This window comes from Choloepus didactylus, chromosome 3, assembly GCF_015220235.1.
Source record: "Choloepus didactylus isolate mChoDid1 chromosome 3, mChoDid1.pri, whole genome shotgun sequence".
In the NCBI taxonomy this organism is placed as follows: Eukaryota; Metazoa; Chordata; class Mammalia; order Pilosa; family Megalonychidae; genus Choloepus; species Choloepus didactylus.
The window spans coordinates 98,257,982-98,271,988 of NC_051309.1; the positions used below are offsets into that span (position 1 = coordinate 98,257,982).

The 14,007-nt window shown below is 33.7% G+C and overlaps 1 protein-coding gene across 3 annotated transcripts in view; it reads left to right on the forward strand.

Moving 5' to 3' along the window:
• Positions 1 to 14,007, forward strand: part of CCSER1 (coiled-coil serine rich protein 1) — a 1,457,654-nt gene that overhangs the window by 849,007 nt on the left and 594,640 nt on the right. For 2 of the 3 annotated variants that reach the window (XM_037830258.1, XM_037830259.1), the window contains exon 9: positions 6,307 to 6,384. The exons of the other annotated variant lie outside the window; for it this stretch is intronic. In XM_037830258.1, coding sequence (XP_037686186.1) covers positions 6,307 to 6,384 — 78 coding nt within the window. The remainder of the gene's footprint in view (positions 1 to 6,306; positions 6,385 to 14,007) is intronic. 3 annotated transcript variants of the gene reach the window in all.

The window sequence follows — 14,007 nt, forward strand, 5'->3', positions numbered from 1 at the left end:
AATGTCTTTTCCCACCATTTCTGTTTAAAAGATGAATAAACAGACATTCAAATCAACTAATTCCTTTAGTCACATATAATCCCTTCAGGTTCTCTTCCCTATTAGATTTTGTTCTTCATGTATACATATATGGAGTTATATTTTAAGCATATTTTACTTTTGCTTATGAGTGTGCTGAAGGATAATTGAAGGAGAATTCATTTTATGGTATTCAGAATTTCTTGAATTTGCCAGTAAAGTTTGATCTGTGTGTATAATTTGTCTGCTGAAACTTGATTCATAGCATCCATTGTTTTTGAGCTGATTGTCAACCTGTAATGCTATGCTGATTCTGCAGTCTTGAGTTATCTTGTCGACCTTAAGTTTGTGTTGCTAGAATGCTGTCATCAGCATATTGCTGTTAATGAATGACTGCCTTGAAAACTTTTGTGTCACTTCATGGTTTATTATAAAAAAAATTATATACATTAAAATGAAATCAATACTGTAAGATAAAATGCTCTCTATCCCCTAAAGTGAATATTTTCTTCAAAACAGGAATCTCATTTTTAATCCACAGTGATAAAAATATGCACGGTATTATATCCTGACCTTCTTCGATAAAAATATCAAGCGAGAAAAAACTAGAGGAAATCTTTGCCATACTTTCAAAACATCAATCTCAGTAGTGTAGTCTGGTTTCTATTTTTGGTGATGTTGATTTTTTTATAGGAACAGTTTTTCAAGGTTAAATTAAAAATCTATGACCGTTGTATTGGTCCACACTAGGTCTTTTCACTAACTATACTGAAACTCCATTATTCAACTGATAGAGTTTTGATATTTACATTGCAATTTAAAATGACACAATAAACAGCACTCTTCTTTTGCCCTCCTAAATACAGAACCAGTTGCAAAATAGAAGATTCAGGGTGACTGGATTATAATACAATATAATACAAACTTAGATTGGAACGCAGCCAAATGAGCTTCCACCATGTGCTCCTCTGAACTGTAGTGACCCGCTGGAGTCATTGACACAAATGGAAAATTGCAGACCTCTCCCACAGGGCAAGAGTTATACGCTTATGACTGGATAAGCTGAGATTTCATCCTGTGGATGGGCTATGCCAATAAAAGGCAGAGCATATTTCTTCATCCTAGAGTTACCAACCAGTAGATAGATGGAGAGGAGTAGGAAATAGAGAAAGAAGCCAGGAGACTGCTTGTAGCAGAGGTCCCTTCATGTGAATATGTGCCAGTGGAATGGAGGGTCACCCATGATGAACAGCATGTGTATATTACAGATCAGGATGCTGTTAGCGAGGTAACTTTGGACTCAATGTGTCAAAAAATTCTCCTAAGACCTTACTTCCTATTGAAGACTTTTCTATATGCATTGTTTTATTTTCCTAATTATTTTCATTAGAGGAGTCATATCATTCATTTTTCACTCATAATATAAAATTCAATTAAGAGTGAGAATGGCATATATTAACTTTGAAAACAAATCATAGTTGACTCTGGAAAATGAACGTTCCTCATTTGATTTTATAGCTTCAAATCTTCAAACATGTTTGATTTGTACCAATTCTTTAATGTCCTCAATTTCCTTTCTGTACCGTCTTTCTTCTCCCTTTCTTTTGTTTTCTCTTCAGCCATCTGAATAGCCCAGAATTACTAGAAAAATTCATTAGTTCATGTATAATTTCCAATCTGTCCCTACTTAAATTTATACACCATCTAAATGCCAGAGATTTTACTGGACTTATGTCACTAATATCAACTTCCCTATAGCAAATGCTTTTGCATAATGTCAAGTTCACCAGCTGGTACTCCAATCCATTCAAACCTCATACATATCTTTCCTTCATCTACTTTACAAATTAAAAAAAAGATTGAGCACACAGAATTTGCAAAAAAACAACCAACCAAACAAACAAAAAAACTACATTAAGCAGTGTGGGGAGTCAATGTGGCTTTAAATAGACTTGGCCCTTTCTCTGAGGAACTTACAAGGAGTATAGAAGACAGACCAAATATAGGTAAACAAATATATAAATGAAATAACTGTCAGTTGAAATGAGAGACATTTAGTAAAAAGGAGATTAAGACAGAGTTACCTGGAGGTGGGAATCTATTTTAGAAAGGATATCTCCAAGGCAGTAAAATTCAGTATGAGGGACATTCCAGATGGAGAGAATAGTGTGTTAAAATTTCCTCTAGAGGGAAAAGCCTTGGTCCATTTAAGGAACTTAAAGAATACGAAAAGAGTAGACTCAAGTTTGCAAGTGGAAGAGTGGAACATGGTGAACTTAGTGTGATATGTAATGGCCACGTAAAGAAAGGGCTGTACATCATGGTAAAGAGTTTAATTTTTATTATATAGACTGAACTGTCTAATAGAAATATATAGCAAGCCACAAATCGGGGTCACTTATGTAATATAAAATTTTGAATGCGTTTTATTTAATTGAATATGTCTAAAATAGAACCAGTTCAAGATGTAACAATATAAAAGTATTAATGAGATATTTTATTACCAAGTTTTTTTGTGCTAAATCTTCAAATGTGAATTTTACACTTACAGCACTCTCAATTGGGACTACTCATATTTCAAACACTCAATAGCCACCTGTGGTTAGTAATTGAGAGGTTGGAATGTAAGCTATCAACAGGTTTTAAGCAGGTGAGTGATATGATCCAAACTGCCTTTTAAAATAACTGCTGTTATTTTTTTTTAAAAAGCTGCTATTTGCAGAAAGGATGAAGTCGTGGCACTAAGGGTGAAGACAGGAAAATGGATGAGAAGGCTATTGGAGTAAATATGGAGGCACCTTGTGCGTTCCCAGCACACTGCCACATTCCACTCCCTTGCTCGCCCCTATGTAGTGAACCAGCTTAATGACAGTCAGTGGATATAAAAGGAAGACATAATTGTGAAATAAATCTTGGAAATGTAAATACCTGATGCCTTGAATGTGAAGGGGGCAAAAACAAAACAAGCTGGGTGATATTTCTCAATCACAACTTCCTTCGTTCCTTCACTGACAGTCACTGAATGCCCACTGTTTTTAACTCTGGCAATTCATACCCTTAATTTTTAAAGGATCTAACTTGAAGCCATCTACTTCATATCCCTCTTTATGAGGTCTTTCTTAATTAGTTCCTCCTCAGTGAGAAGAGGATTAAACTAAGAGAAATGGATTGCCTTGTCATAAGCACTAAAAAAATCAAGTATATATTTGTTTAACACATCATTAGTGAAAATTGACTGGTGTTTATATGTAGTGCAATGAGATCTTTGAAAAAAATATTGGAACTAGAAAAGTAATTTTAGAATTAAAATAGAAAGCATCATTCAATTCATATTAAAAATAAAAATGAAAAACTATGCATAACATTTAAAATACCTCATGCAATGATTTCAGTCTCAAAAGATATTAGTAATACACCTATACATTCCCAATTTACATTATTGATCCATAGATCTCTTTCTTAAATGAAATGACCAAAACTCTTGTACAACCTCTTACGGGTAAAGAAGTCCATAAATTTAAAACCTGCTCTGTAAAGACTAACCTGCACATCTTCATTCCAGAGGGAGATATTATCTTTATTATACTGGACAGAAAATAAACTTGTCCTCTACTCTGGAGGGAGACAAAATCTCTATCTTCCAAGGCTCTTCCACATGCTTGAAAATCACCACCCCTGAAAAAGATAGTTCAGAACAAAGATCATAAGTCTGCTCAAAAGATAGGCAGAAATGCAAGTGACACACGGAGAGTTGTCTCCCAACAATTATTTATTTTTCATATAATCATTTAATCATGTGTTATTGAAATTCATCACAAATGTTCACATATTTGCTGCCTATTACACAAAATAAAATATTTAATTTTTAATTAAATGCACCTAAATCTAATGAACATTATAATTTACTTTGCACATTTGAAAATAACAAACGTGCATACATAATAAATAATTCGAACATGACATATAGTTTTTATTGTGTCTGCAAGAGGGAGTGGCAAATAACAAATTCTTTAGAAATGTTTGTTTCATTTCCAAAAAAGAAAAAAATTTTGGATTTGATTTTTTTTGTTTTGTTTTTGTTTTTTACTTTGATTATAGCTATTGGTTAAAGAAGGTTTTTGAATTTTTCATTAACTGTGTTTGAATTTCCTAAGTCTTTCAACTCAGACACAGTTTGCTAAACTTTTCCAACTCGTATTCTTAGGATGGAAGTCCTTGAAAATGGAAATGTCAGCTGAAGCATAATAGAATCATTTGCAAATTATTCTTTCCTGCCCTATGCATTACTGGACAATCTCTAATTTATGCATACATATTTATGTATCTGCAGAAGAATAACAAATTTATTTTTAAGATATTTATGATTTTAATCTATTTAAGAAGGAGACAACCAGGCTTTTGTAAACAACCTTTCAATGATAGCAAATGCTATTGCTTCCTTTACCTATTACTACTTCTCCCTTCTTTTCCTCTCATTCCAATATGTCTTAACATATACAACTTTTTACTTCTCACTTTAAATTTAGTTTGGAAAATGCAGCCTTATTTTCACTTATTTTTTCAAGCAATTAAAATTGCTCACATAAGATCTTTTTGAAGTATCTAATCTCCATTTCATTTTTGTCTGAATAGCAACGTTAGAAGTTCTGTGATTGGAGGAGTTAGAAGGCTTGAAACACTAGTCGTGCATAAAGTATTTCTTTTCTATATTTTAGTAAAACAAATTATGTTTACCTACATTATGTCTCTACTTTGTGACAATCTTGACATTCTCAGGGAGAATGAGAAAGAGAAGGGAAGGGAAAGGAAAGGAAGGGAGAGGAGGGGAGGTGAAGGGAGGGGAAGGGATGGGAAAGGAATAGTGAGGGGGAGGAGGGAGGGAATTTGTGTAATTAGATTTCTTGGTAGTGATGTTCTCGGTGACTATTGACCATTCCTGGAAAAACAGATGGACTTGATCCTAGTTTTCATCATTGAAGAATTATACAACTACTTTATTAAACATTCAAAAGAGAAGAAAACAAAAGGGATTCTCTTTTAAAGCAAGTTAAGTCCTGAACAGAGTTTGGTGGTCACATGGTCTTTTTTTTGAAAACTGTCTTTATTATTCCTATTACAAAATGATTGATAATAGTGGTAACAATCTTAAGATGAGATGGAATCATGTATATACAGCACTCCTCGTTGTGCCAGGCCAGGTATGGTAAAAACACTAAGTAATTAAGCTCAAGATCCCATTGTACTTTAAGTGGCACATTTGGGAATGAGAAGGTCCCAGTCAGAAAGCTAGTCAATTTAGTAAGACTCAGAATTAGTACAATTGCATTTGAAATATAAGATCCCAAAATTCCTTCATGTATTACTTTCCTTACGTACTTATCACAGGTTTGGATTAGCGTCAAATTTCTTTAGGTATACACTTTTACATGTGTAGGGGTTCCTGGATAGGATTAAGAGGCATAAAAATTAAAAGTTTTTTTAGTTTCTTGGGCTGCTTAAGCGAATACCATAAACTGGGTCAGATTAAACAATGTGAATTTATGTGCTCATGGTTTTGAGGATGCTTTCTTCCCAAAGACTGTTGTTCTGGGACTGGCTGCTGGCCATCTTTGGTCCTGAGCTTGTCACATAGCAAGGCACATGGTGGCATCTCCTGGGCCCTCTCTTCTCTTCCAGGTTCCACTGACATTCAGCTTCTGGCTCCTCCCATGGGCTTTCTCTCTGTCTGAATTTCATACCACCTATGAAGGATTCTAGTAATAGGATTAAGACCCATCCTGACTGAGGTGGGTCACACCTTACCCGAAACAACCCCATCAAAAGGTCCCACCTACAATGGGCTCACACCCACAGGAGTAGATGAGGTTTAAGAACATGTTTTATCTTGGGTACACACAGCTTCAAACCACCACTGAATTGTATTATTTATTTAAAACATTTCATTTTTTAAATATAAATGCTCTGAAACTAGATCAGTAAAATCCTATCAGTTTAATTGATACCCACAGCCAGCATAACAGGAAACACAGCCCTGGATTTAAGCAAATCAAAGTCTTTAGCATTCAGTAGTGGCTCCAACCAAGGGCCTCCTATACTAGAAGAAAGGTGGGGTAGTGGTGACCTGAAATTAAAGTTCTAAACAAATCCGCCAATTTGTAAAACACCAACAGAACACGATGTACACACAGAGGTCATGAACTGCACAAAAATCAAACTCTAAGATGTGGAGAATATTAGTGTAGAAGCACATGTCTCACAAGCATTGTACTTTTTATTTTCATTTTGCAGGAAAAAGTCCAGCATTTGCAGAAGGCTTTTGCTTCAAGAGTAGATAAATCCACACAGACTGAACTTCTAGGCTATGATGTAAGTAGCTATACAAAACTGTTTATATCGTCTTTATTGGTATTCAGTCCTCCACAGCTTATTTACCTCTGTTGGTGTTGTGTCCCTGCATTGATTTAATAGGATTTAGTGGTGCACCATTCATCTTTTGCTCTTAAACAATCCCCAAATACCTTCTGGAACTGAAAAAGATAATTACAGTCACCGCCAAGCATACAAATGCCTTATTAATTTTTTTAACCAACATCTGTAATATGGTTTTGAATTAATGAATTTTTAGACATGTGGAGCATAGGAATACTTCAACACTTTATTTTAAATAAACTACTAATTTATTTATTAACAGTTTAATAAAGTTATGTTTGCAGTCTATAAGGGCCAGGCACATCATTTTTACATTCTGGTACATAAAAAGAAATGCAACTTTGCAGAGAAATTTATAATAATGTTTAAGTTCTTGAGCTGAAGTGTAGGGTGCAGAAAGTAATTTAATTGAAAGTTAGCGTTTTTACCTATTGTGAAATACTTGTTGAACTGTCAAAATAGGATTGTAAAACATGTTTTATACAAGATTACTTCTAGTAACATTGGGATGATTTTAGATAATTTTTATTCAAGTACCTGTCTTTTCTTAAACTCAGCTATTAAACTTGCATTTTGCCTAAATTCATGATGTTAAACTGCCTTTTGATGAAAAAATAAACTATCTTCCATAACTTGTATCTTCTTTTAAGAAGCCTCTCTTCTATTTAAAAACATATATTAATATTATTTTCAGCATTTACTGACAAGTAGAAATGGTGATAACTTGTTTTATGAAGGTGTGTAATGATAAAATGTATCTTTGCAGGTCCTCATTATATTAAATAGTATAAAAGTAGTTGTTACTTTTTGTTACCTTGCAATCTATGTTAATATGTTTAACATAAAATACTTGTCTCTACTGGGAAATGAATCAAAGGTTTGAATTCCAGTACAAATTGTTTTCAATTTGTAAAAAATTGTTTATATAATACTTTATTTTTTACTTAAAAAGTATTAAAATATGCTTTTCTTTTAAATTTTATCTTTGCATTCTTTATAACACATTTTTCTGGATATATAATTATTTGTGATATCAGTCTTGTGATAACAAGACTTCTTGAACACCAGTGTTATATGTTATTCAGTTGATGATGATGATCCATATTTTTTATAAAAAAGTATAAAATTCAAAGATAGTTTAGCACTCATTATTCAATATTTATCTCTTTAGGACAGGGATATTTCCTGTTTAAAAACTTTTCAATACATATTTGTATATCATTCCCTAGGATATAAACTCAACACATGTAATATACAAGCCAGAGAGTTGTTGTACAAGAATACTAAATACATATTTCCTATTAAGTCTTATTCCAATATAACAAAACCATACAACATGGGAGATTAAAATTAACTTAGAATCTACCTACTTCAAAGCCCTTGATTTTCAAATAAGTAAACTGAATTCCAGGAAGTTAAAGTCACTTGTTCACAATACAGTATTCATGGAAGTCTAGTCTTCTATTAAAGTATCACGTTTTTAAAACAGGGAAAAAGAAAAAGGCGTATGCGTTTGTACTCAGATATTCCATTTCATGCATGTTAAGGAAATGAGGTTTGGGAGACTGAATTATAGATTTCTAAATGAGTGGATGTAAATATAAAATATAAGAGGCCTATAACATTATCAGTCATTGCTTGAGGGCATCTGTTATTAAGAAATGAATTGTACCTATTGGTCGAAAACCGTTGTCACAACACCATACCTATTAGCATAATCTTATGCATTTGCCTCTCAATGACCCACAGTTTTCTTTTTTTTAAAGCAGTTTTATTCAGAATCATCCATCCAACATGTATAATCACTGTCTCTCAGTATAATCACAGAGTTGTACTTTCATTACCATGTTCAAATGTTGAATATTTGCATTGCTCCAAAAAGAAATATCACATAACCCTTATGCCCTCCAACTTTTATTCACACTTAGCATTGGTATGTTACCATTATTACAATTGATGGAAAAATATTATAATGTTACTGTTAGCTATAGTCTATAGTTTGCATTCTCTGTATTTTTTTCATATATCACCCTATTAACACCTTGTAATGGTAACATATTTGTTCTAGTTCATGGAAGAACATTCTTATATTTGTACTATTAATCACCTTTGTCATCCACAACAGAGTTAACTATGTTAAACAGTCCCATGTTTCATCCTCTAGCTTTCCTTCTAGTGACATACATGACCCTAAACTTCCCCTTTCAACCACAAGCACACACATGATTCAGTGCTGTTAATTGTAGTCACAATAATTTGTTACCATCATCTCTATACATTTCCAAACATTTACAATCAACCTTGTTAAAAATTCTGCACCAATTAAATATCTGATCCACTTTATTTACCCTCATTCTATCTTCTGGTAACCTATAGTCTAGATATTAACTCCATGATTTTTCTAATTATATTTAATTCATATTAGTGAACTCATAAAATATTTGTCCTTTTGTGTCTGGCTTATGTCATTCAACATAATGTCCTCCAGGTTCCTCCATGTTGTCACATGCATCAGGACTTCATTTCTTCTTACAGCTGAATAATATTCCATTGTGTGTATATACCACATTTTATTTATTCATTCATCAGTTAATAAACATTTGCGTTGCTTCCATCTTTTGGTAATTGTGAATAATGCCAGAATATCTTTTTGAATCCCCTCTTTCAGTTCTGGGGGTATATACCTAGAAGAGGGATTGCAGGATCATATGATAATTCTATACTTTGCTTCCTGAGGAACTGTCTTTAAGAGCAGCTGTACCATTTTAAGTTCTGACCAGCAGTGAATAAGCGTTCCTGTTTCTCCACATCCCCTCCAACACTTGTAGTTTTGTTTGTTTAATAATGGCCATTCTAGTGGGTGTGAAGTGATATCTCATTGTGGTTTTGTTTTTTTATTTTTTTCATTTCCCTAATGGCTAGTGATGTTGACTATGTTTTCATGTGCTTTTTGGCCATTTGTATCACCTCTTTGGAAAAATGTCTATTCAGGTCTTCTGCCCATTTTTAATTGTGTTTGTCTTTTTACTGTTGAGTTGTAGGATTTCTTTATGTATTCTGGATATTAAACCCTTATTGGATGTGCTATTTCCAAATATTTTCCCCCACTGTGTACGCTGCCTTTTCACTTTCTTGACAAATCCTTTGAGGTACAAAAGTTTTTAATTTTGAGAAGGTCCCATTTATCTATTTTTTTCTTTTAGTGCTCTGTTTTTTGGGAATAAAGTCTAAGAAACCATTGCCTACCACAAGATCTTGAAGATGCTTCCCTACATTTTCTTGTAGATGTTTTATTGTCATGGTTCTTATATTTAGAACTTTGATCTATTTTGAGTTAATTTTTGTATAAGGTGTGAAGTAGAGGTCCTCTTTCATTCTTTTGGATATGGATATCCAGTTCTCCAAGAACCACTTGTTGAAGAGACTATTCTGTCCCAGTTGGGTAGAGTTAGCAGTCTTGTGAAATATCAATTATCTGTATAAATGTGGGTCTATTTCTGAACTCTGAATGCAATTCCTTGTATCAGTAAATCTATCTTTATGCCACTATCATGCTGTTTGGGCACCATATGCTTTGAAGTAAGGAAGTGTGAGTCCTCCCAACTAGTTCCTCATTTTCAGGATGTTTTTGGCTATTCAGGCCCTTAGCCTTCCAAATAAATTTGATAATTGACTCTTCAAATTATAAAAAGTAGGGTGTTAGAATTTTGATTGGGATTGCATTGAATATGTAAACCAGTTTGGATAGAATTGACAACTTAATGATACTTAGTCTTCCATCCATGAACATGGAATATCCTTCTGTTTATTTAGGTCTTCTTTGATTTATTTAAGCAATATTTTGTAGTTTTCTGTTTATAGTTCCTTTACATCCTTGAATAAATGTAAACACTATTTACTGTAGTATTTTCATTGTTACTATAAATAGACTTTTTTTCTTGATTTCCTCCTCAGATTGCTCGTTATTAATATATAGAAAAACTACTGCTTTCTGCATGTTTGGTCTTGTATCCTGCCACTAGGGTGAACTTGTTAATTATCTCTCGTAGCTTATTTATAGACTTTTGGGGACTTCCTATATAAAGGATAATGTAATCTGTAAATAGTGTAAGTTTTATTTCTTCCATTCAAATTTGAATGCTTTTTTGTTCTGGTTTGTTAATACTACTGTTATGCAAATTACTACAAATGGATTGGCTTATGAATTTACAGTCTGAAGGCCATTCCATCTGGAAAACCTCTGTTAGCTGGGAAGACGCTTGCTGGTGTCGCTGATCCTGGGTTGTGTTCCAGCTCCTCTCCCAGCTGCTCTTATGCATTCTTCAAAATGTTGCTCTTGGGACATGTGTCCTCTATTAGCTTCTCCCAAGCAAACTCTGGGCTAGCATCTCCAAAGTTTTAGCAAAAGTCTGCTTTCAGCAGCTGTCTCCAAAATATCTCTCTCAGCTGCTCTTAGCTCCTTCTGTTTGTGAGCTTTTTTTTATAGGGAATCAGTGATTAAATCAAGACCCACCCTGAATGGGTGGGGTCCATATCTTCATGGAAATTATTTAATCAAATATTTCACCCACGGTTGATTGACTCACATCTCCATGGAAACACTCAATCAATAGGTTCCAACCTAATCGACACTTATAAGCCTACCCCTGCAAGATTGCATTAAAAAACATGACATTTTGCGGACATAGTACATCCAAACTGGCACACTTTTATTTCTTCTGCTTGCCTAATTTTTCTGTCTAGAACTTTCAGTACAATGTTGATGACAGTGGTCATCCTTCTCTAGTTCTTTATCTTAGAGGTTAAGCTTTCAGTCTTTTACTATTGAGTGTGATATTAACTGTGGGTTTTTCATATGTGCCTTCATCATGTTTAGGAAGTTTCCCTCTGTTTCTATCTTTTGAAGTGTTTTTTTATCAAGAAAGGATACTGGATTTTGTCAAATGACTTTTCAGCATCAATCACAGTGATCATGTTTTTCCCCCTTGATTTGTTAATGTGGTTTATTACATTAATTGATATACTTATGTTGAATCACCTTTGCATACCTGGAATAAAACTTACTTGATCATGGCATATAATACTTTTGATGGATTCACTTTGCAAGTATATTGTTAAGGATTTTTGCATCAATATTCATTAGAGTGATTGGTCTGTAATTTTCTTATAGTATCCTTATTTGGCTTTGGATTAGGGTGACCTTGGCTTCATAGAATGAGTTAGGTAGTGTTCCCTCCACTTCAGTTTTTTCAAAGAGTTTGCACTGGGTTGGTATTAATTCTTCATGGAATGATTGGTAGAATTCACCTTTGATGCCATTTGGTCCTGGACTTTTCTTTGTTGATAGATTTTTGAAGACTTATTCATTCTCTTTACTTTTGGTTGGTTTGTTGATGTCTTCTATGTCTTTGAGATTCAGTGGAATTTGTTCATGTGTTTCTAGGAAATTGTCCATTTTGTCTAAGTTTTCTAATTTATTGGCATATGGTTTGTTCATCATATCCTCTTATGATCTTTTCTATTTTGATGGGGTTAGTTGTAATGTCCCCTTTCTTGTATCTAATTTTATTTATTTGCTTCTTCTCTTTTTCTCTTTTTTTTTCAGTTTAGATAAAGTTTTGTCAATTATTGATCTTCTCAAAGAACCCACTTTGGGTTTGTTGATTCTCTCTACTGCTTTTTCTCAATTTCGTTTATTTCTGCTCTGGTCTTTGTTATTTCTTTCCTTCTGCTTGCTTTGGGCTAAGTTTTCTGTTCTTTTTCTAGCACCTCCTGGTGTACAATTAGGTCTCTGATTTTAGCTCTTTCTTCTTAATGCAGACATTTAGGGCTATGAATTTCTCTCTCAACACTGCCTTCACTGTATCTCTTATGTTATGATATAATGTGTTCTTGTTTTCCTTCATCTCAAGGTATTTACTGATTTCTCTTGCAATATGTTCTTTGACCCCTGATTGTTTAAGAGGGTGTTGTTTAGTCTCCATATATTTGTGACTTTTCCAGTTCTCCACCTGTTATTGATTTTTAGCTTCATACCATTATGGTCAGAGAAAGTGCTTTGTATGATTTAAATCTTTTTAAATTAATTAGACCTGTTTTTTGACAAAACATCTGGTCTATCCTGGAGAATGATCCATGAGCACTTGAGAAGAATGTGAATGCATATCCTGCTGTTTTGGAGTGCAGTATGCTTTATATGTCTGTTAGGTATAGTTCATTTATCATTGTATGCAAGTTCTCTGCTTCCTTGTTGAACCTCTGTCTAGATGTTCTATCTATTGATGAGAGTGGTGTATTTAGTCTTCAGCTCTTATTGTAGAGCCATTCATTTCTCCCTTCAGTTTTGCTACTGTTTGCCTCATGTATTTTGGAAACTGTGCTTATGTGCACAAATATTTATGACTGTTATTTCTTCTTAGCGAATTTCCCCTTTTATTAATATATAATGTTCTTGTTTGTCTCATAGCATTTTTCCAGTTAAAGTCTTATTTGTCCAATATTAGTATAGATATCTCAGCTCTTTTTTTGGTTACTGTTTGCATGGAATATCTTTTTCAAGCCTTTCACTTTCTATGTATTTGGATCCTTGTGTCTAAGGTTAGTCTCTTGTTGGCAGCATATAGAGGAAACATATTTTTATATCCATTCTGCTGTTCTATATCTTTTGATTGGGGAGTTTAATCTACTAACATTCAGTGTTAATACTGGAAAGGCAGCACTTCCTTCAACCATTTTTTCCTTTGGCTTTTATATGTCATACCGTATTTTTGTCTCTCTTTTTACCCTTTTAGTTACCCTTATGGATAATCTTCATTTCTACACTCTCCTCCAAACTTCTCTCTCCTGTCTGTTCTTTTCAGCCTGCAGAACTCCCTTTAATATTTCTTGTAGGGCAGGTCTTTTGTTAATGAACTCTCACAGCTTATGTTTATCTGTGAATAATTTAAACTCCCTCATTTTTGAAGGATACTTTTACCAGATAAAGAATCTTGGCTGGTAGTTTTTCTCTTTCAATATATTAAACATATCATACCACTGCCTTCTCATCTCTGTGGTTTCTGATGAGAAATCAGAACTTAGTTTTATTGAGTGTCCCTTGAGTTTATGGATTGCTTTTCTCAAGAGTTGGGAAGTTTGCAGCCATTATTTTCTCAAATATTCTTTTTACCTCTTTTCCCTTCCCTTTTACTCCTGGGACACCCATGACACATTTATTTATGTGCTTCATACTGTCATTCAATTGCCTAAGACATTACTCAGTTTTTTCAATTGTTTTTTTTTCCTATCTGTTCTTTTGTTTGTTCAGTTTCAAATGTCTTGTCTTCTAGTTCTCTTGCCTGCCTCTTCATATATGCTTTTGTATGCCTTTAGCATTATTTTTAATCTTATCTATTTGCCTTTCATCCCCATAAGTTCTGTTACTTTTCTTTGTATGCTTTCAGTTCTTCTTTCTGCTTACCCAGTGTCTTAATAATATCCTTTATCTTTTCAGCCATATTTTCCTTCCTAGGAAAGTTGCTTCAACATCTTTGATTAGTTATTCCAAACTCTGTATCCCCT